The sequence below is a fragment of the Bactrocera oleae genome, chromosome 2, assembly GCF_042242935.1.
Source record: "Bactrocera oleae isolate idBacOlea1 chromosome 2, idBacOlea1, whole genome shotgun sequence".
Lineage (NCBI taxonomy): Eukaryota > Metazoa > Arthropoda > Insecta > Diptera > Tephritidae > Bactrocera > Bactrocera oleae.
This window is the reverse complement of record NC_091536.1, coordinates 66,958,022-66,981,731: the sequence shown is the minus strand read 5'-3', so window position 1 is coordinate 66,981,731 and position 23,710 is coordinate 66,958,022. Positions and strand designations below refer to the sequence as shown.

At 36.1% G+C, this 23,710-nt stretch overlaps 1 protein-coding gene across 1 annotated transcript in view; it reads right to left on the bottom strand.

Moving 5' to 3' along the window:
- The window catches only part of timeout (circadian regulator timeout), a 411,432-nt gene that overhangs the window by 295,871 nt on the left and 91,851 nt on the right, over positions 1-23,710 (bottom strand). The window contains exon 11 of the mRNA XM_070105532.1: positions 3,830-3,930. Within this exon, the coding sequence (XP_069961633.1) occupies positions 3,830-3,930 (101 nt within the window). The remainder of the gene's footprint in view (positions 1-3,829; positions 3,931-23,710) is intronic.

Below are 23,710 nucleotides of genomic sequence, written 5' to 3'. Positions count from 1 at the left end.
ATGCAAGCGGGGTATATATCAAGCGTTCAGATAGTAAAGGCGTTATTAATTTTTTAATCTAATTTTTAGCTCATGTGACAAAAATTATTGGGATAGATAACGAACTGTCGAACTTTCATGGTAATGTTAAATAAACTACTCCTTTGATACCTGACTTGACTTAATAATAAATGAATGAACTCAATGCGTGTTCAAACACAGCTGTTACGACAAAGACATGTTCGGATGTGCAGTAAAACAAATTTGAGCGAATTATCGTTAACAAATTTTTTCGTATGCGAAAGTTCTGTTCATCATTACACACGGCAGTTCAATGGACCGTCACAGGCACGTGATAAAGCGTAACCAAAATGTGGAAAGATGAAACATTCAGGTGGCAAGATAATCGGAACTGTATTTTGAGGAGGGATCAACGCGTATATGGTATAATTTTCATTAATTATCATGAAATGTAAAAATTCACACATAACGACTATTTCAAAAGATAATTGAGACTTTTAGATAACGAAATTGCGGAAAACGATCCGATTTGAAAAAGAATAAAGTTTTCAGATCTCAATAGCATTGTCGTTGGAAGAAAATCTCTGAGAGTGAGTAGTATTTTGATGCAAAAATATAAATCGTACTACAAAATTGTACCGAAAGTTCAAATATAGTTATAATCCATGTATCGCAGATAGGACACGATCATAATCTAAACAGAGTAACGGAATACTCTTATTGGTTTAAGACTAATTATAACCTAAATTTTGGTGCTTTACATACTTTAAGAGAAATTTTTGGATTTGTTTAAGGACTTTGTGGTTAACTCACTTGAGAGGATAGAAAAAGCTTAAGTAGAAATACTACGCCGCATATACCAAAGTGTGGTATAGTAGCCTACACCAAAACCATAAAATAACACAGCTTTTTTAGTAATTAAACGAGAGCACAAATGGAAAATTGACGGAGCTCGAAGTTGTACAAACTTTAAGAATATAACAATAGGTTTGAGAAGATTTGAGAGGAATGTTTGTAAATTCACGTTAAAAGGATTAGTTGGCATGACTGGTAGTATTCGATGGCTTGTTTTGTTGTAGAGTAACAAAGTTTGGTTTAAGTAAAAAAAGACGATACTAAAAATTCATAGAGTATATCTGCTTAGGTTTTAAAACTAGTGTCATTGACATTTAAATTTGATAAGCCTTTAAGATATACACTTTTGCTTTACACTTTTTCTGAAGTAAATGCCAAGCATTTTGAGCCAAATCTCTTTGTTCCTTACTCAAATTCCCTAGGAACAGTTACACATTTCTTGGACACTGTCACAAGCTCAGCTTTCTTCATTAATTTTTACCTACCTTACAGTAAACAACCAAAACAACATTAGCAATAACAACAAAGATAAAGACAAAAATGATTAAGCTTAATGATTAAGCCAAAATAACTCCAACTACAACGAGCATTGAGAGAGTTGTCACAAATGAACATGGAAACTTACATAGACAGAAGCTATGAGCTGATATCTTACGCGTATTCACTGACCTTAGACACTTTAGCATTAGTTAAACATTTTGCTACTACCGCTGCCTCTTGCAGTTCTAGACTATATATTGCTTTAACCTGCTTTGCATACCAAATTACAGCGAGAGCGCGCTGACTAAGTGCCAGTGATTTCTTCCCTTACTGTATTCTAACTCAACAGAAAATTGCGACATTTTTCTATTCAACACACACATATATACACACATGCACAAGCAAGCCACTTCCTTTACGCCCACAATGAATTCCAGCTGTAATTTCGCTATTTAAACTTTTCTAGAGCCAGAGAGGGAATGGAAATTATTTGCTGGCACTACTTTGCTTTGTTCGCCTTTTATTAAGCTACGCTTTGTTTCAACTATTTGCTTTGCTTTGCTTTCATTTCGTTTAATTTTAATGAACCGAAACAATTTGTTTGAGATATGATGTTGCCTTCATTCCACTAACTGGCACATTAAAAAATGCAGCATGCAACGTAGAGTGACAAAGAATATACCGTTATATGCAGGTATATACAAGCATGTATACATATCTATGTGTATGTAGAATCAGCATTTCAGCGTAGAAAAATTGAAAAATATTTGTTGAAATGCGCACTGGCAACAGTTTGCAGGCTATTCACCTTGGCATAGCGCCTTGGCGTATGCAACATTCGTTGAATGAATGACACAGAAGGAAATTAGGGAGAATAATATAACTTAGTGCGTTGCAGCACGCAGCTTTATAGTTGCTGGAATACAGAACTATGTTGAAGAAGGTTTCAAAGAAGTAAGGTGTGACTGAATTCGGGCAGAATAGAAAGCTAGGTAATAGGGCAAATTTGGGTTAATATACATATATTTTTTTAAATTTATGCTATCCGGTTGGTTCTAATTTTCCAAATAAGAATTTTTAAGATATTTGGAAAATAACGTTGCATATAAAGTAGGCATGGCCGATTTTATATAGTCGGCCAGATTTTTCGCTCGCAACAAAATTTCTTGCTTCAAATAATAATTATTTCGACACATTTTGTTGAAATTTGATCTTTGCCACGGTGTTTTTAGACTGTAGGCGTTGCCACGCCCTCTTTTCTAGTTTTTTTCGCTTTCGTAACTCCAGTATTAGTTTAAAAGTTTATAATATAGTTACATATACTTGTATATTGCCCTTTGGTGGTTTCGAAAAATTCGTCGAAAACTGTGTTGCCTCTGAACAAAGTATGGACGGACAGATAAGCCTAAATAAAATATTTTTATTTGAATTTATTTTTCTCCTTTGTGGAAGGCATATAACCTATGCTCATGAATTTTGGAAGCCTAGCGAACTTAATTGCTTAAATATAACGGTTTTCTTTTTAGAAGTACCGTTATATTTCACAAAGTCTAAATTATTCATACATTAATGTGTATTAACCTTTTTTTCTGATAGAAAATGTTTAACGAGTTTATGTACTGTATTAATTTAATTTTTTTTTTGCTCTAGGGTTGCCAAACCGACCGAACTAGAACTATAATGCTTTCAACGTGCAACAAGCTGCACAGTGGTATAAAAATTATACAAGCAAAGACGAGTTAGAGGTTTTACAAGCAACCTTTGTTTTATTTTGCAACACATTTTTTTACACCAAGTCGTTTACTATAGCGGCCAACTGGCCTTGTTGCACGATGAATGCAAAGCGCCGCATATAACACCGGGTGGCCACATTGCACTGGCAACATTAAGATCTTCCAAATGCACGATTTTTATTTTAATTAACGCAGTAATTACGATTTTCATTCATTTCCTGCAGCAAACCAATTTCCGCTGCGCCGCACTACGTTGCAACGTTAAGGCGAACAACCGGAACGTCACAAACACACAGCCAGAAAGAGGGAGAGAGAAAGAGAGAGAGGGCACAGCTTGCAGCTGACAATTTACAAATTCGCAGCATTTGCACTTGACACGACGTTTGCACCGCGCTGGCCGCCGCGGAAGATGGCCGAGAAGCTTTCAAATGCAATACCTGACAGTTGCAGCGCGAGAATGACAGGCTACGGAGTGTGAAAAGAGGCAAGAGCATGAAGTGAAAGAGCGGTAGCAACAAAGGCGGCAAACTGATGCGCCGTTAGGAAGAAATATTGCAGTCAAAATTGTGGAAAATGGAAGTAACAAAAGCAACAACAACGAAACAGAGAAGCATTAAAATAACAACAAAATACAAAAAGTGAATAAATTATTAAGTTAGCTAATAGTTGCAAAGGTTTGTTTGCGCCGCGAAAACGAAAATTGAAAGCAAACAATTTGCTTTCGTGGTGAAGTGGACGAGGAGGATAGTGCTGTTACTTACCTGATTCAATGTTGTGCATGTAGATCTCACGCAGCAGCAACAATTCATCTTCTGGTGCGGCGGACATGGCGCCGAAAGCGTCGTTCTCTGGCCAGACCTCTCTGCAATTATGAAAATGTTGCAAAAAGAAAACAACAAAAAATAATTATTATTATCTTCTTCATTACTTTTAAAAGGGAGTAAGGTGTAAGTAGTTTACTTTAGAGAACTGTAAATATTAGCGGAATTGTTTGTTAATAATAAATGAAGAAATCTCTTTATGGTGTGGCAACTTAAAATTATTTTTCGCATTTACAGGGGTTTAGGTATGGTGTTTATTCGGGTGGATAAAAAAAATTCAATTTTTATCGCTTGGTACTCTGAAAAATTTAGTTCTTAAAAATGTTTAAGAAAATCCCTTTAAGTATGAGCTCTTAATTGTAACGTTAAGGTCCTCGAACTTATAGTTTTCTATTTTTTTCCAATTACAAGTATAAGAATAATAAAGTCTATATATCTCACTTTCAACTTCTCAAAATAAAGATCTCATTTCATATATTTTGTAGGAAATTGAATGCTCTACAAAAAAGTCTCTTACGATTTTTCCGTAAGCTAGATTGAGACAGTCGAGGCGACATGCTTTTCTTGAGGCGTATTTTTCACCAGCAAAATCATTCGCCGTAGACGGGAACAGGTAGTAATCACTAGGTCCGGACTCTAAGATGGTAGGTATGTAGGTAGGTAGAGTGGCTCTCTAACGACGCACCTAGGCCTATAGGAGGCCCATTGTGATACCACCGAGACTAATGTTCCCACACTCTATCGTCTCCTCTCTGAACCAACCTGCTCTTCTGATAAAGCTCATCAGTACAAATAGTTTTATATGTGCAACTTCCGATACGTCGTCAAGGAATACTCGACAGATAATTGCGATTCTTTTCCTGTATAAAAGTTGTTTTATAGTTTCCTCTTCTTCTACTTCCTGACAGCTTCTACAATAGTCGTTGTAAGGTACACCTAGCCTGCTGACATATCTACCAATTAGACAGTGACCTGTTAGTACTCCTATCAGAGTTCTTATGTCATTATTTTTGAATTTTAGTAATCGGTTTGTGCGACTCACGCTCCAATCCTGCCACGTTCGTCTGCTAGTAGAGCAAGTTGTTGTTTGTCTTCACCGAGACTCAGCTAGATTTACAGCATGTTCGCTGATTAAGTGTTTGCAAGTTGCCAGAGACTTAAGAATTCCCTCTTTTTCAGGGGTTAGTAGCAAAGTGGTACCTATTCTGGCTAGTTCATCCGCTTCGCAGTTACCAGGGATATCATTATGTCCTGGAACCCATTGCAGGTTTATCGTGAAGTATGATGTTAGATCCTCTAATAGGTCTGATAGGATGAGACCATTGGAGACTTGAGTGATTTGAAGGCCGCTTGCCTATCCGTATATATATATATATGCTCCTTGTGTGAGCACAATTTTTGTCAATACCACAAGGCTTTCTTTGATTGCTGTGATCTCCGCCTGGAAGACACCGGTGTGGTCTGGTAAACGGAAGGCGATTTTGGTGTCTAATGTTGCGCAAAAGACACCACCTCCCATTCGATTATCCAGTTTATATCCATGCATGTAGATGCTAATTCCTGTCCACCTCGTCCCTTTCTCACCCCTCTCTGGTGGGGAAGGCAATATTGTGGACCGAATTTAGCTTCAATTCTATTGGATTGCGGAAATCCGTGATTTTGGGTAGGAACGGGAATATACTGAGTATCCTAGAATGCTTCTTGTTGCATGCGACTAGTTGGAAGGATTCCCTCAGTCTGAGAGCTGACTTTGCTGCCACTTGCTTACAGAACTGTTCTGTTGGCAATAAATTTAGAATGACGTTTAGAGCCTGGCTTGGTGTTGTTCTAAGAGCTCCACTAATGCAAATACTGGGTGCTCTTTGTATATTCTCCAAACTCTTAACCGCGTATTTCTTCTCTATTATTGGCCATCATACCAATATACCGTATGTCATGATTGGTCTGACTACTGTTGTATAGAGCCAATAAGCTATCCGAGGCGTTAGCCCCCATTTGGGGCCCACCATCCTTTTACAGGTGTAGAGTGCTGTGGCTGCCTTCTTAACCCTAGCATCCAAGTTTTGTTAAACTGCAAGCTTCCTGTCTAAGATTAGTCCTAGGTAGGTTGATTTCTCTCCAATTGTTGGTCTGCAACCATTTAATAATGGCGCCGTAACTTCTGGAGTATTATGCTTTCTGGCGAACAATACTAGCTCTGTCTTACCAGCATTCAAGTTTAATCCGCACGATACAGCCAAACGATTTATATCGTCTAAGATCGTTTGCATAAAGTTTGCGATAGTATTCGGGAATTTACCTTTAACCAATACGGCCACATCATCAGCGTAGGCCACAACATTTGCCCCCTTCTTTTCTAGATCCAACAGCAACTTATTCATTGTCAGGGTCCAGAGAAGTAAAGATAACACGCATCCGTGAAGTGTACCTGTTTGGACAGATCTGCACATCGTTGACGCTCCCAGCGTTGATATTATTGACCTGCTCGTGAGCATCTGTTCAATTAATTGTCTGAGAGGTTCAGAGATGTCCAGATCCTTAAGCGCACTCAGTCCCTAGGCTGGATATTATTGAAGGCTTCTTCTATATCAAAGAAGGAAATTAGAGTGTATTCTTTAACTTTCAGACTTTCACTTTTTTTTAATTTCCGCCACCACAGAGCTTAGCGTTGTTTCTGTTGATTTTCCTTTAGAATACGCATGCTGCGAACCAGCAAACTTTTCTGGTTTCAGTTTGTTTCTTATAAGATAATTCTATTAGTCTTTTCAGCGTTTTTAGAAGGAAAGAGGAGAGGCTAATTGGTCTGAAATCCTTTGGACTTGTATGCGAGCTTTTTTCCTTAAGCGCACTCAGTCCCTAGGCTGGATATTATTAAAGGCTCCTTCTATATCAAAGAAGGAAATTAGAGTGTATTCTTTAACTTCCAGAGATTTTTTAATTTCCGCCACCACAGAGCTTAGCGTTGTTTCTGTTGACTTTCCTTTAGAATACGCATGCTGCGAACCAGCCAACTTTTCTGGTTTCAGTTTGTTTCTTATATGTAATTCTATTAGTCTTTTCAGCGTTTTTAGAAGGAATGAGGAGAGGCTAATTGGTCAGAAATCCTTTGGACTTGTATGCGAGCTGTTGCCTGCCTTTGTAGCGCCCCTTTAAGAATGGTAACTAGCCAATCCATTCTGTAATTCTGCGACTGCTGTAATTGAGCCGGGAACCGACCGTCTGGTCCTGGCAACTTGAAGGGCTTAAAGCTATTTATTGCTCAACGTACGTTGCTTTCTGACACTATGTTTATAAGAGTGGCGTCTTTCTGCTCCACTGTCTTGAGTATATTCAGCAGTATGACTCTCAGAGCTGCCTAGGAAGTGAGTATCCATTCACAGTCCCAGTGACTCTTCACTGGATACCGTCCAACTGCGGTCTGGCTTCTGAAGATAACCGATTCTATGCACAGATTAAGCCATTATTTTCCTAAGTCGAGACGCTTCCGCCGTGTTCTCAATTTCATTACAAAAAGATTTCCAAGACTTTCTTTTTGCTCTCCTAACTTCCTTTTTGTATGACCTAAGGAGGTTGTAATCCCAGTCTGACCCGCCTTGGGATTGCTTAGCTAAATCGAACTGCTTTCTGCATTTTTTCTGTAGCTTTTTAAGTTCTAGAGACCACCAGGGGGGCCTAATTCTACCCCCACTTCGTGTTATTGAACAAGCCACTTCTAATGCTTGCCGGCAAGCTTCCGTGAGTCGATTAACGAGGATATCGAAATCCTCCTTGCTATTGGGCTGAAACAGTAGAATCATAGAGATACGTTTTCCCAGCTCTTGCATGTGCACCTGCCAGTTCGTTTTCCTATGATTCCTGAAGTTAATGCCTCTATCGGCCCTTTCCTCTATTGTACATTCAATATATCGGTGATACGAAAAGGAATGTTCTTCGAGAACCCTGTAAGATGGTAAGAACCTCCTAACTAAGCTTACGCAGCTCATGGTTAATAACTATCGATGTGTGTGACCTGGCGTTGTTCTGATGTAACACAATTCTCCACCTAATGGCCAAAGCTGGCCTCTAGGGGCGATTAAAGAATGAAAATTGGAAAAGATGAAATTAAATTTAAGCGTGATTGGATGTTACAATATCACGACCACTACTCTCATTTTCAGAAATATTTTCTCTTTGCATGTGTCCATCTTTGACACGTGTTCAAACAAAACTGAATCAAGCAATCACAAACCAGTTTTTCTTGCAACGTTTACGTATTTTGCCCACTTGTTGCATATAAAATCTAAAAAATTTGGGATTGTTTTTGGGCGTTGCGAATTGAGTGTATCCTTAGGTATAGTCTTATTGTTGGAACGAAGTAATTAAATGTAAACTACTTTTAACCTAGACCTCTGCACTACCGATATGAACACAAAATGAAGTATTATGTGTAATGTAATTAATTTAACAGGTTTATATTTAGATATTTATTTCTGGAAGCTTTATACGAAAAACAATTTTATATTTAACACATTTTAATTTCACATATTTGTAAAGGCGAAGAGCGATGCTTACAAGCAAGAAATAAAAATGACATATAGGTATATTCACAAATAAGTTTTCTCCACGTATGTACACTTACATATACATATATCAAACCCGCTCTTTATCCTTGCGCCTAAAAACAAATTACAAATAATTGAAATAAGCTAGTCTTTTATTAATTTAACTTTATACAAATAATAGGTTTAAAGCAAGCTTTAATCGCAAGAGAGACTTAGCGGCAAGGACTTCAAAAGCGGAAAGTAGATTTGAAGATGATGGTTGCTTGTTGTTGTTGTAGCGGCAGAATACTGCCGCGTTGACAGTCCTAGCCGGCATAACAATCCGAGTCCGTTCCGGTTACGTAGACCCGACTGTCGTGGGAACGGTTTATGATGGGTGCTCTTTTATATTGGTAATTTTTTTCTGAGTCCAGCAGCAGTTGTATAGAATATGATCTAATATATGAATGTACACGGTATGCCATATTTTTATGGCGATACGCAAACATTAAATAATATAATGAATTACTAAGCAACGAATGTATATAATATGTTATTAGCATATATCTTTCACTCTGTTCTAAAGATAGACTCGCACACGTTTTCAGTTGATTGGCAACCAGATATACGATACGAGTATTTCGCAGCAAATAAAGTCGTTTTGTGCTTAGTGTTATTTTTTCATGTTCTTCGCGCTTAAATTCGTTGCTGACTTGGGAACTACAAATTGGTGCTCCATTCTTGCAATATACTATGTTCATATATCTGTACTCGTTTTAGGCCACCATGTTGGTTTATAGCCGCGTACAATTCACCTCAGGTAGCCAGCTATATCTCATATGGGATTATATGGGTACCGGATCACATATCTAACGCCACAAAAGAAAGTACATTCCGGAAGAATTGAGTTTTGGAGAGTAATTTTGGTATATTGAGCTGAGAGCTGAGAGCTGAGAAAAGTTCAGTTAAAGTTTCGCTAAAATAGTCAGCATATTCAGCTGTGAATCAATAAATATATAAATTTATTTGAATTAACCCATAAACTGCAGAGTGAAGGCCACACAGCCCAAGATGTGTTTTACATCTATTGCATACATATATATGCTACATGCTTTCGCTCGCTGCCGCCCAGTTTAAGCCAAATGGAAAGTTTTCTATCACTTTTACTTAAGCGCTTCATAATCAGGTCAATTTAATAAATCCCCGCCTCAATGGCAATTAATTTGCAAATTCATTACAAAGACGATGACAAAGAAATGCAAACATACAAGCTCACTTCTCTGTTGTTGTTTTTATACTGCTGGCAGCGACTTACGGAAATCAATTTAATATAAAGCAAATTTATTAAGAAAAAGTAACAAGAAGAACGCACCGCCAGCAAGAAGGTCGAACCTTTAGTTAAGAAAAAGTACAATAACAACAACAACAACAAAAATCATACAAAGGACAACTTAAGTGCATACATTCCAGCATATTACATCGCTATGTGTGTAATAGTAGGGTTGTGTGCGTGTGTGTGGCGCGCTTGTAAAAACAGAATGTCATTAATTTGAAATTTCGTACATAAATCCTTATTAAAATTCCATTTAATATGCTCTCAGTAAAGTTTTCAATACAATTAAGCGCCTGCAGTGTGTTGGCGTCGCGCGCAGGCGGCAGCGTGCCACACATTTATGTATGTATGTGCACAGGCATGTATGTGTATTTTACGCCACTTTCATGTAGGTGTATATATGTATGTTTGTGTGTGTATGCGGTTGTGTAGCAATATTGCAACGCTTGTAACGGCGGCAGGCGTTGATGTGGCAAGCACGCAGGCGACACGGCAAAGGCAGCCGACAACCTTGGCACGGCATTAAGACAACTTTGCAATCAAAACAAAACAACAACAGCAGCTGCAGCAAATGCGCCAATCTGTGCCACATAAGCGACATGCGCAACAATAACAAGTAAGTGGAAAATGAAATTGATGCATTAAATTTATTCGCTGTGAATGCCACACGTGGCGCAACATGATGCAGCACGCTATAAGCGATCGAGCAATCGTTTCGCTATTTTACCTGACGGCATGTGGCATGCAATAACTGTACGCTGTTGCATGCAACGCTGTTAGCGCTAGTTTTTTTTTCAGTTTGCTGTCCGTCGGTCCAATCGCCGACAAGGCTGCAAGGCAACATTGAGGCATGAATTGCAATTCGAGCATGCCAAAATGCCACTGCACACTCTTTCTAGAACGTTTCTGTATAGCTGTGGGCAGCTTAATAAAAGCATCAATGAAATAATACTGCTTTGATCCATTTTTTTTTCAGGGCAGTGCCTACAATTAGGATTAATTAAAGTGACATCTTAAGAGCAATGGTTAAAATGAGTTCACCTTGCACCACAAACTCGAGCTTAAGGTTATAAGTTTATGAAGTATACACAACTTTTCCTATTGTGGCTTTGGCTGTGTCTTTATGTTGATCAGTTTGTATGGCAACTATGAGATATAGTGGGGCGATCTGAACAATTTGTTCAGAGATTGTAGCGCTGCCCTAAATAATATTAATCCCCGATTTCAGGCAGATAAATAAATAAAAAGTTTCCCATAAAAGGGTTTGAGTTTATTCGATCAGTTTTTATGGCAGCTATATGCTGACATATAGTGGTCTGATATCGGCGGTTCCGACAAATGAGCATTTACTTGGAGAGAAAAAGACTTGCGCTAAATTTCAGATCGATATCTCAAAAACTGAGAGTTCACCAGTTCGCGTATATAAAGACAGACAACAGGCGAACATGTTACTACCGAATTGAGCAATGATTTCGAGAGTTTAGCGCACTGCATATAAACTATAGTTCAGGCCTGGTACCCGCACGACTACGGACCATTTTCTGAGAAGTAAAATATACCAATTAGAGAAGAGAAAGCCCAAAGAATATAATACCTACAATCAGCTTATAGTCGGCCTAGAAACTAGATATGGTTAGACCTATATGGAAGTGACCTGCGTTCGTGTAATGCTTAGTAAGGTTTATACAGCCTTTACTTTATGCCATAAAATCGCATATCTCGAGTTTATGATGATTAACGAGTCTTCTCATTGTGGTAGAAGCTTTAAGAAGATTTTTGGTGTCTATCTACCACTTTGGTATGGTAAACCCTTTGTTAAAGGCCAGTGTTTATAGCTAATCACTCAAAGTATCGGTCACATGCCCGCAGGATAGTCGACAACTTTCTGAGGATTTCAAACGGGAAATTAGCGACAAATTGACGAAACAAAAACTACGTTAAGACACAGTTCATATGATCAGCTTAAGAATTAGAGAAACTATGTTAACATATACGTAAATTTCAGGTTTTGTGGTTATGAAAGCTAACAAATATTTCCATTTCATAATGTTTAAGAAACTCTAAGAAATGAAAAGGATATTTGCTTTGGTAAACTACGTCTTTAAGGCTAGCGATTATAGCTTATAAGCAAGTTGGGAAATTATTTTGAATTTAGCAGCACTATAAACGAACCTACAGCTCAAATTTCCAACGGACTCCGAAACACTTTTTGAAAGATCCGACCGGGAGCATAGCAATGAATTGGAAAAGAGAACAATGTCAGCATATGGAGAGCTAGGAAAATAGAGAAAACTCAATACCTACAGAAATTTTTCCGTGTACAAATTTTAGCTAACAAAAATGTTCTGAAATCAATTTACACTTCTTAATAAACCTTACTGACTTGTTAAGGAAATTAGGGAAGCACGCTGAAGAAAACGCATAACTTTTTTTTAGAAATTAAGAAAAAGGAGATAATTAAATTTAGACTTTGTCGATCACCGTTCATAATACGTGGTTAAAAGCTGTATTGTTTCAAGTAAAATAGTAAAGCAACATTGATACTACACCCAGCTATTGCGCCTAGTAGAAAGCAACAAGGCCTTTCCAATGACTAATATCTAAACATTTTAACAAGCGACTAAAACCAACGACAAAACAAGCACCAACAACAATCTACCACTAACCATAGTCGTTCGTTCCAATACAATTAGGTTGCAACTGCAACTCTCTCATCTACAGCAACAAAACAGCAACGCAACCTTATCTGCCGCACATTAAATGCACGCACACAAACAATCATAACCGTATTTACCACAGTTGCAAGTAATTTATGTGTGGCCTCCAATAACATTGCCTAACGCTTGTTTAGCGGTTGTCCTTCGACACGTGTGTGTTGTTTTTATTTTCAGCACCACAAACGGTATCGTGTTGCATATAGATCATTTTAGTGCCACCTTTGCTGTCGGGTTATCAACTGGGCGCAGGTAAAGCGAACAACAAACAACAACACGCACAAAAAATTGCATTTCATATTGTTTTTGTAATTTTTATTGCGCTACTAGGAATATAAATATTTCAGTTTGCTCTCCTTTCTCTCACATCCTCCAAATTGCTACGAACTATTCGCTATTTAGAGCCGCATACGCCTAGCGGTACACTCGTCTGCCACTTAAATTTCGCTGATAAAGTTGTTGCTCGCTTGTTGTTCACATATTTCTTATTTTTTATTTTATTTTGGTCTGTTGGCACACTTTTGTTGTCCTTTCTAGTTAGTAGTTGAGTAAATTATTATCTTTGCTTGTATATATGTATGTGTGCGTGTGTTTGTGTTGCACAACAATTTTTCAACGTTTTATTTATGACGCGGCAAATATTTTCTGAGCTTTTTATCGGCATTGGCGGGAGTTGCAAAACTTTTTAGCAAAATTTCTATAAATATTGTTTTTGTGTTTGTTTCGACTTTTTTTGTTCTTTGTTTTATTTAATTGGCCCTTTGGTTTGCTTTTAACAACTTTTAGCGGTTTTCAATGCATAGACAAACAGATATGTATGTAAGTATATGCACATATATGTAAAGTATGAAGGTAGGAAATATTTTTTAGATCAAGAAATTATGGTTATACATAAATATATATGGAGATTTGATTTGATGAACTTTATGGTCGACGATTATAATTTAATAATAAAATCGAACCTACAAAATATATAAATTAAACAAATAGAAACAATTATTTCGTTATTTAAAAGTGGTAAGCATTTGTTTCTTGCAGCATATAGCTGCCATATAAACTGAACGATCAAAATCAAGTTCGTGTATGGAAAACCCTTTATTTGCGTAAGGTATTCTTGCTTCGGTGCAGCGGAAGTTAACGTTTTTGCTTGTCATTTATATATATATAATTCGAAACATGTTCAACAATATTTTAAGATACTTTAATGAAGTTGCCGCTTTAACATTCAATATTGAAGAAGATGCGATACACACACACACACGTATACGTATATAATACATTGTTGTAAGCAGACTGCTTAAAAGCACATAAGGATAAACAAACGTAATGTTTTGATTCTGATAATCCTGCCAGAGCACCTGCAACAGTGCTTGCGGGTTGCCTTCCTGTTCTTGTTGATTTATTTTTATAATTCGCGTCACACACTTGCCATTTTTATATTTTGCCAATTTCACACTTATTCAGCATTATTTTCCTTTTCGCTGGCCATCTCATTTGCCATTTTCGCCTGCCATTCACTTTGCATAACGGACCGTCTGCCTTGCCATTGTAATTAAAATGCGCGACACATTGGCCCGCTTCAGGCAATGGCACGCACACATGCACAGCTCCTCCCGCTAGCGTGTGTGTGCGGGTGTGTGTGTGCGTAGAATTATTGTCGCAATGCTATTGGTTATGCAAATATGCGAATGTTTTCGCTGCCGCCAGCGCAGACACCAACACATAAACACACACACGTAAGGACGCTTGCTGAATTGTGATCTTCGCCGTTGATGCGGCACGCCAGCTCAGATTATGCGCGTCCGACGAGAATATCAACGTCATTTCTGGTATTTTTCACTCACTTGGGACACACAGTAAAATAACAGTACAATACGCTTGTTTATAGGGCGCTGAGCGGCGCAGAAGGGAAGCGTGAAACGAATGCATATGTTGAATGTTGCCGTTTAACTGGAGGCACAGTTAAAAGTGTGTGCATATTTCTCTCTGCGTATGTGTGTGTGTATTTGTGCAAATAATAATGTATTGTCTCTGTGGCCATTCATTGTCATCCTTTCGTGCGGCGAGTCAGCGTTTGCGTTGCGTTGTCCTTGAATTCTGCCGCATCCGTCTCGTTGTCACAACTATTTTTGTTCGTCGCATTGCCTTTTTTACTTCCTTTGCGCTATACTTTCCATGTCGTCACCGGGCAGGACGTCACCTGCCGATCTCCCGCCGGCTCTTTTGGTTTCGTGCACCGTTTCATGTTGTTCATCAGGTGGAAAATTTTAATGATGTTGTAATTAAATGACTTGGAAATGTATTTATATACGCAGGCACACTCACTCACTGTCACACACCCTCACACACACGTATACACACACCTATGTATATAAAATATATACTTCCATTTATACAATACTTACGTATTCCGCATTAAATATGTACGCCATGGTTAACGCGGTTGGTCAGGGGTCAAGCGCGTAGGATGTTGTCTCGAGCTTTTCAGTCGTTTCCGTTATTTCTTTTGGCGTTTCGTCGCATTCACCGTTGTCCAACTGTCAATTAAAGTACAGTCTCATTCGTCTTGCGTTATTTGTTGTTTTTTTTACTTCACTTTATTTTTCATTTCACCCGAAGAAACAAACACAATAAATATATATATTTTTTTATAGCATTCTCACTTCGTATTACGCACTCGGCTTGATGATGCTTAATATTTTAATTTTTATTTATTTTTCACGTCTTTGTTTTATTACATTCGCAAAATAAACTTTAATTAAAGTCAAACAATAAGCGCATCGCTAATATTATTTCCATTCTCTTTTCGCTTTTCCATTCAATTTCCAGAAAAGCTCGTTTATATGCTTCTTACTCTCCCGCTCCTTTTATTATTACTCATATTTGATCACTCCTTGGAAAGAGTAACTTTCTTCATATTTTATAATTTTTTGTGAGTTACTATGCTTAAGCTCTTTAACTGATTTATTTTTGCGAGAAGTTCATTAAATTGTTTTATTACTTAGGCTATAAATACTAGAAAGCTTATTTATGCTTTTGTGCATACTTGTATACTTTTGTATGAGAGAAAGCTTAAAGATTGCCGAATATATCACATCTCTTTCTTCGTCAAGACCTCAACAACTTCCAAATCACAGCAACAAACCAAATAGCTCAATGAAATGTCTATCATCAATAATCTTGATTTTAACAAAGGAGAATGGGAAACACTCATTAGTTAATAAATAACATGAACATATGCTTTGAGCTGACGAAGGATTCAACGTTTAGCAGACGTGAGACGAAACAGAACACTTGGCTACAACTAATTAAAACCAAAATCTTGCACCACAAATTCTCGCAGCACTTTCAATAAGAGTATATTCCGGGAACAATACCGTACGTAGATCGCACTAATTATTAATAGTCAAAAGTACAGCACATTAAAAATGGAATATTATATAAAAATTATATTTTATACACACTCGATTTAATACGTGAATTATGACCCCGTGTTGAAGAGGAAAATGGGAACCAGTACTGTTAGAACTTTCAAACATTTCAAGATATGGCACAAGCTTCTTGTAACACCATCTATCGCCGATATACGCTTCCTGTGTACGTTTACCGTCTATTTAAAACAGCTGCCACCTCTTCATCTTCAAACCTAACAAAGAAGACTACTCTGCCTCAAAATCTTATAGACCTATCAACTTCACCTTTTTTTCGAAATAGTTCAAAAAAATATCTAAATATAACAATTTAATCAAACAACAATTTTACCCAAAGGCAGTAAAGGCAGCACGCGTATATAAGAAGAAAGTGGGTTGGCCCCATTCTATATGAAGTATGCGGAAGTTACCTAGAGTTAAGAAACCTTTCAAATGATTGAGACACATGAGCTATAAGTAATATAGAAATATGATATTAATCTACTTGAAACAGACAATTTTAAAGTTTTCCACTGCGCAGGTGACCTTGTCCTCCTTTCTTTAGGCATTACCGAAGAATTTAAGCACTAAAACAGTACCAACCTTTGCGAATCGTAACCGGTGCTATATGAACCAGCTCAAAAAAAGGCCGGAAAGTCATACTCAACATCCTGTCATTAATTATTGATGTTAATATACAGCAACATTAGATTATACCCAAGTATATAGTAATATCGATGGTACGGTTATGTGTGTAGTTTGAGTCCAAGAACTGACCTAAAAATGCTTAGCTATATGTTTTGTCACGCCCAAAATGTCCGCGAACAGTTAAGGTCGTGAGCTCCCCAAGGACTGACCCTAATTATTTCATATTTTTTTACTCAAATCACATTATATCAAGTGTGTCACGAATTTTGTAACACCCAGAAGGAAACGTCCGAGACTCTATGAAATATATAGATATAAATGATCAACGTAACGAACTTAGTCGAATTAGCCAAAGTTTTCGAGATATCAATCTGAAATTTTGCGCAGGCTCTTTTCTCCCCAAAAAGCTTCTCAATTTTGGAACCGCCAATATCTGACCACTATACCATATTGTCACACAAACTGATCAACCAAAAACAACTTCTTGTATTGAAAGCCTTTTCATTTGACAAGATGTCTTTAGAAAATTTGGCGCGGATTATTGTCCAAGGCAACGCAACAATCTCCGAACAAATAGTTCAGATTGGACTACTATAACGTAAAGCTGCCATATATGCCGACCAAAAGCAAGTGGTTATATAGAAACTTTTTCATTTGTGTAGGGTATATAGAAAGTTAAGTTTATATTGAAGTATGCACATCAGCAGTGCTTTTGAAGTGCGACAACACAAGGTTCGGGTAATAACTGTTCAAAATCTTCAGGGTGGTATTGTTAATTTTTCTAGAAAGTTTGTTAGGAATATGTTACAGGTATTTAATTTACTTTTTAGAAAAATTTAATAGTCTTTTATTTCTTCGAGAACTATTATATACAATATATATATATATATATGTATGTACCATATTTAGCTTAATTTCACACTGCCTGCGAGTGTAATTTATGAGCAAACTTTTCGTATGCAGAAAATTTTTGGCTTTAGATCCACCAATGGACTGCTTTGCCAACTCTAACTGCAATTACGCTAAATGAGACTTTTATTTATTTCTGTCGAAATATTTTTAAAAGTTCAAAAGTACTTAAAGCGGAAAATTATGTGCACAATTATCACTAGTGAAATGAAAGCCATTGGCATTTTTCGAAATCACGCCGAATACAACGTTGTGTTAGGTTGAGTGTTTGAGGTCCTTCATTGGCAATTTAATAATACAAAAGTGACAACGAAGAAATATGATAGCGCTGCAGGTGATTTCAAACCTCTTCTAGGTAATAAATTTAAGAAGTGAAATGTCGAATTTATTTTCCGAAGTAATTTAACTGAGTCAAATGTAAAAATTTAGTGAATTTTGTTGTATAATATTATACAATTGCATAATATTTAAACAGACTTCTGCTAACTGAAAGTATTTATGTCTGTGGTGATACCAAATATTTTCGTCGCACTCTTTACTCTATCTCTTAGTTCAACGTACTTACCAACAGTTTGGCTATTTCTAATGGACATAGCTAAGGAACCGGAAGTGCAGCAGGACAATTCCAGCCATCGAAGTCACTTTAAAGCACCTGTACACAACAGGAAACCGCCGGAAGTCTGCCACAAATTACGAAATTCAAAAGAAAACAGAACAAATAAGAATAAAATATAATAAATGGAGGAATGCAGTAACGAAGTCCGAACATGCATATGTGACCCGTGAAACAGCAGAGAGCGGGTGCAGGGCAAGAGAATTAGCAAATAACCTCAAAATGAGTAAGAAACGGAAGGATTTCGGTTGAATTGTTTGTCTGCTTACCGTTAGTTATCATTCAGTTATTTAACTATTGTTTGTTGTTGTGACATTTTTGCGCGTTTAAAATGTCTAGACGCCATTGTCCACAAATTAAGTTGTGACACATGCAAAAAAGTCAGGAAAAATGAGCGTACATGCAGCGGAGAGAGCGGTGCAGACATGAAGAAATGAGAATACCTCTTGTATGACAGCAAACATGTCTCAATGCACATGAACGGCAGACGACCACATGACAACATTTCTGCATTACTTTAATTCAAAATAAAAGTACCCTGTGAGAAATCGAGTGTATACTGGAGCGAAAATGGAACGAGAAATGCATTTTCAAAGTCAACACTTTTGGTAACCCTGCTTTATATGACTAGTTTTTAATATTCGTATACCTGACAAAGTCTGTTCTAATAGCTTACTTAAATAATTTTGCATGGAGCACCAAAACTAAGAATAACTTAATTACTGTAGTTGCATATTTGGTTTCTTTCGATTTTTTTTCATATCTCGAAATCAGTTGTGAAGAATATACTAGAGATCATACCGACGATATACACACGATTTAAAAAACATTTGTTAGAAAAAATATAACAAAACCTTCTCCAGTGCTTTCTAAGAGCCTAAAGGTTTCTAGCGTTGTGCTCTCTTTCTTCGAACTCCTTCGGCAAAAAAAAATTTGTTGGTAGAAACTATTTTGACTTTTTTTGATATAGCAATAATACTTTGTAGTATCTATACTATCTTCACACTACAGGTCGTCTTAGAACGATCACTGAATTAATTCGTTATATCCATATCAAATACATATGTATTATTATATATTTCAAAATATAATCCGAAATTTCGAAATTGAAATTCGGCAAACAGTTTCGGAGATATGTAATTATAAGAACTTTTCTACTTAGTGTAATCCATTCCCAAATGTTAACTTTTAGGAAAACTTCACCGAAACGGTTGGACTGACCGAGTTCAATTTTCACACGACCTTCTCGGATATATTTGTCAGATAATGATCGAAGGAATGAAATTTTTAATAATAATTTTGATTTTTTAAGACAATCTGTTGTGTAAATTTTTTCGCAAAAAACTATTTTTTTTAGGAAGCCGCCATTTTGTCAAAAAATTGAAATTTCTACCAACCTTTTGACACCTACCAGTATTCATTGGTAGTAATAATAAATCGTTTCAGTTTTTGGATTTCAGAGAATATTATCTTGACACCTTTTTTAGGGGGTGCTCTTGGTATCCGGTCATGGGATCAAGGGAATCAAGGGAAGTTTTGATAAAAACAAGGAATTCTTGATCATTTATTTAGTAAAAGTGCCGAAGCTATTGCAATCGACCTCTCAAAATCATATGTTGTTTCGAGTCAGAAATGTGTAGCTGCCTATTTCAAAAATGCCCGTTCTGTACAATTTTCTAATTTTGCACTCATCTCTTAAAGATAACGTTCTTTCAAAGAAACGATAGTTTTTGTATTCCTATAAAATGTGTTGACCCCATATTTCGTGCGAATATCTGAAAATCCAAGAAAATCCATTATGAGATAGTTTATTATAAATTATCTCGAAAGTTTCCTCAATGAAATTTCTGATCTAACTTTGTACACTCCCAACGGTATGTTATTATTTTTCGAAATTGGTACGACACAATGCCTATTTTACTAAGGAAAACAATCGAGATTTATGCTTTACCTACGAACAGATATTGAGGGTCATTATGTTCTAAATATATATGTAATATTATATATAATAAGCTTTATATTCAATCGAAATCCCTCGCAGCTAAATCGGCCTTTTAATCCAACTCAACCTATGGGCAGATAAACCGGTGTGATATTTCAAAATGAAGTTGACAATAATATTTTCGAGTGGTTGTTGTTATGACCTGAGCTTACGATGTAGAATAATTAGATTTCTGAAGGTTTCCAGTCAAAAAATGTAGATCTAAAACACATTTTTTAAAACATCACACCTTTTTACTTTTTTTATAGACAATTTTTTTTATTAATCTCACGATTTTCATACTATTTTGTTCGCAACATAAAACTTTTGTGTGACAGCAGTAAAACGGTACAGTTGGATGTTTGCAACGCAGCAACTCTGAGCACAATATAAATAATAATAACGTATTGTATATGTGCTTCCTTCACTTATGGCTAGGGTTTTGTTTTTGTTTTCGCTTTTATAACAAACACGAGTAACCAGCGCAAAAAACGTGGCAGTGAAAGGTCGTGAAAGTCACACTTAAGCTTTGCATTAAGTGAAATTCCACAGACGACACTCTGGTGTCATTGCCAAAGCTAGGCAAAGAAGGAGTAGCAAAACACAAAAAGCGCATAAAAGTGGTGTGAGCTGTGCGCTAAAAACGTGAGAGAAACAGAGAGGGAGAGTAAACAGTTGGGACTGGTAAACAAATTGGCAAAGCAAGTGACAGGCAGACTAATATGGCAAAAAAGGAGTGTTGCTATAAAAAAGTGAGTCGACAACTTCAAGTGAGTTTTTTATTAAGCCGACTGGCTACTTCGTGATGTTGGTGCACCTTTACCCATCGACTGTGATATAGCCAATTACTTAAGGGCGTGAAAGTTTGTCTTAATAATCCTTTAGCAGAGTTGTCAACTCCTGACAATGGTTTATTGCAATGACATGTGGTATATGTAAAGTAAAGTTCTTTCGGAAAGTGCAAAAACAAATAATTTTTTAATTAGGAGAACTTTTTCTCTTTTTCTTGATTGCTTTCTTGTTCTCTCTGTACCTCTTACTTCATTTTTTCCCCTCTTTCATGACTGCTTTCTTTCCCCCTCTTTCTATTATACTTGCTATCTCTCTTTCTAACTCGCTTTTTTTTTTTGTCCTTTCTATCTTTTACTTGCTTTACTTCTACCTCTTTGTGTCCTTGTCTCTCTCTCTCTCTTTTACAGCCCTTTTTTATCTCTCTCTCTCTCTGTTTCTTAAGTGGCTGAGTAATATTTTGTGAGTTAAAGAGTAACACATCTGGCGAACTAGCAACATTTAAATACTACTCCTCGAATTTATGTATATCATTACCATCAACTAGTGATCAGTGATATGGCCTACAAAAATTTATGTAGATTTTAAAGGTATCAACAAAAGGTATAATTCCGTCGAGCATTTTTTAAGAGAACATGAAATTTTATGGGTTCCAAGAACAGTAATTCAGACAACCTTCTTTTAACGCATCAAATTATTATTATGAACTTCTTAAAATGGGATCCATAAAATAGTTATTTATTGTAATTAAGATCTCATAAAATAGTTATATAAATCTCGTGTAAGATTCCAAGAAAAAAAGCTTTTTTCTGATAAAAGCTCTTGAAAAGCTTTCGTCAAGGGTCGAGACTTTCAATCTGAATTTAATGTTTTGCAAAAATATAGCTTTATTTGCGCTTTCCAATTTAGAGTTCTGAAATCTTAGTTTTCGAAAACAATAAATAAAAAGTACTTTCCTACATATTAGCAAAAGCACTTTACTCTCAATAGGCCTTTTCAACATTAAAAGGCTCCAACTTGAACAAAATAAAAAGAACTTTTTTCGCATTACACTTTAATATATTTACTAAAGTTTTACAAATCTAATAAAAACAGACCGCTCTACACACACATGCTGCTACTCGCACAAAAGAAACTTTTAACTCTCACATAACTGTGATGAATACACTTCCCTTGTTACGACATGAGCACCGGCTAAATAAATTTGATGGCACTTTTTTATTGTTTTTGTACTATTTTTATTTATTGTTCTTCTTTGTTGCCATACTACTTAGTTTTATATGAAAACTTAAAAGTATGTAAATTAAAATTATAACTCCGATGAAATTTTCGCTGCAGCGCAAACAACAAAACCCGAGTTGCAAGCATGCAAAATGCAAATAAGCATACAACAACAAAATGAGCACCTACAACGGGACGCTACTTATACAATAGCTGAGACAACGGAGCGTGAGTGCTAGATGTATAAAGAGCGAGTACTCGTTGAAATTAAGTAGAAAGAGTAACAGGTACTTTTGTGGGTGTATTAGTAGTGCATTTACGGAGTAGGAGTAGAAATAACGGTTTCCTATGTGAAATGGCAAGTAGTAATGCCATTAGCATAACTTTTGCTTTTTAACAAGAATATAAATTTTGATAAGCTGTATTTTCATAGTGAATGCAATGCAATGGAATGAGGAGACAAGAGGAGAGGAAAGAAAATAAGCAGAGTGAAAGCAAATGTGGGAGCTTCTAAACATTAAATATATGGTATGGGACATTGTTAGCAGCAAAAGGGAAAAAGAGGCTTGTATTTATGTTATTTGCGAGTACTGGCAGGAAAATTATGGGATTACAACTTATAATAATGTTTGGTAACCACAAAGAACTCTGTAGATATGTAAGTTTATATAAGAGAGTAGGAGAATACTAATGCTTGCAAACAGGGTAGATGTTGTTATCAGACTTTGACTTACACAAACTACTCGTTTGGGTCTAAAATATACCCTTTTATCAAAAAAAAATATCAAACCCCACATGATCAACTAAAAGAAGTATGTGCCTCGAGATACTTGTTGTTATAACTCTTTTGAAAATGAGTTTAAAATAAATGCTAAAACCTGTATATGATAGATTTGTAAGTAACTTATTCGACAAGGTGTACTAGAATCAATATGCTTGGCAAGATTGCAAATAATGCATTTAACAAAAATAATTTAATTTAATTTTGTTATTTTGTAATCAGAAAATTTTAATTTAAATAACTTTTAAATTTTTAGTCTTAAATAAAGAATTGAAAAACAACAAATGTAGTCCAAAAAACCTGTTTAAATGTTTTGTTAATTTAATTAAAAAAAATTTAATTTCCAAAACAAAAACCAATCTTAATACCAAACTTATAATTGAAAATTAAAAAAATAAAATGTTTTAGATTTTAAATTTTTTCGCGTTTTGTCAACTTCGTGTTTTACCATTTTGAACTAGAGCTCGTACAGAGCAGTGATCGCCAAACTTACACAACCAAAGATTCATATTTTAGCAATCCAAGTTGTTTGGGATTAAAAATTAAATTGATTAACAAAAAATATTAAATTAAAATTAAAAATCAAAATCTAATTTTTTATCCAAAATCAAAATTAAACAGTGAAAATCTAACAAAAAATTTAATTTTTAATTCTGATTTTAGGAATGAACATTTTATTTTTAATACCAGATTTAATTCAGATTTAATTTTTAAGACTCCAGTACGGTATTCGAATCAACGCAACTGTAATGAACACATAACGTATTTATGTCAATCCAAAACTTATAAACTTGGTATAACACCCCAAAGTTATTTGGGCAATGTTTTATCACCCGGAAAAATATTTTGACAGTTTTTTGTTTCCTTATTTATACTTATGTCGAGGATTTTTTCCACACGTG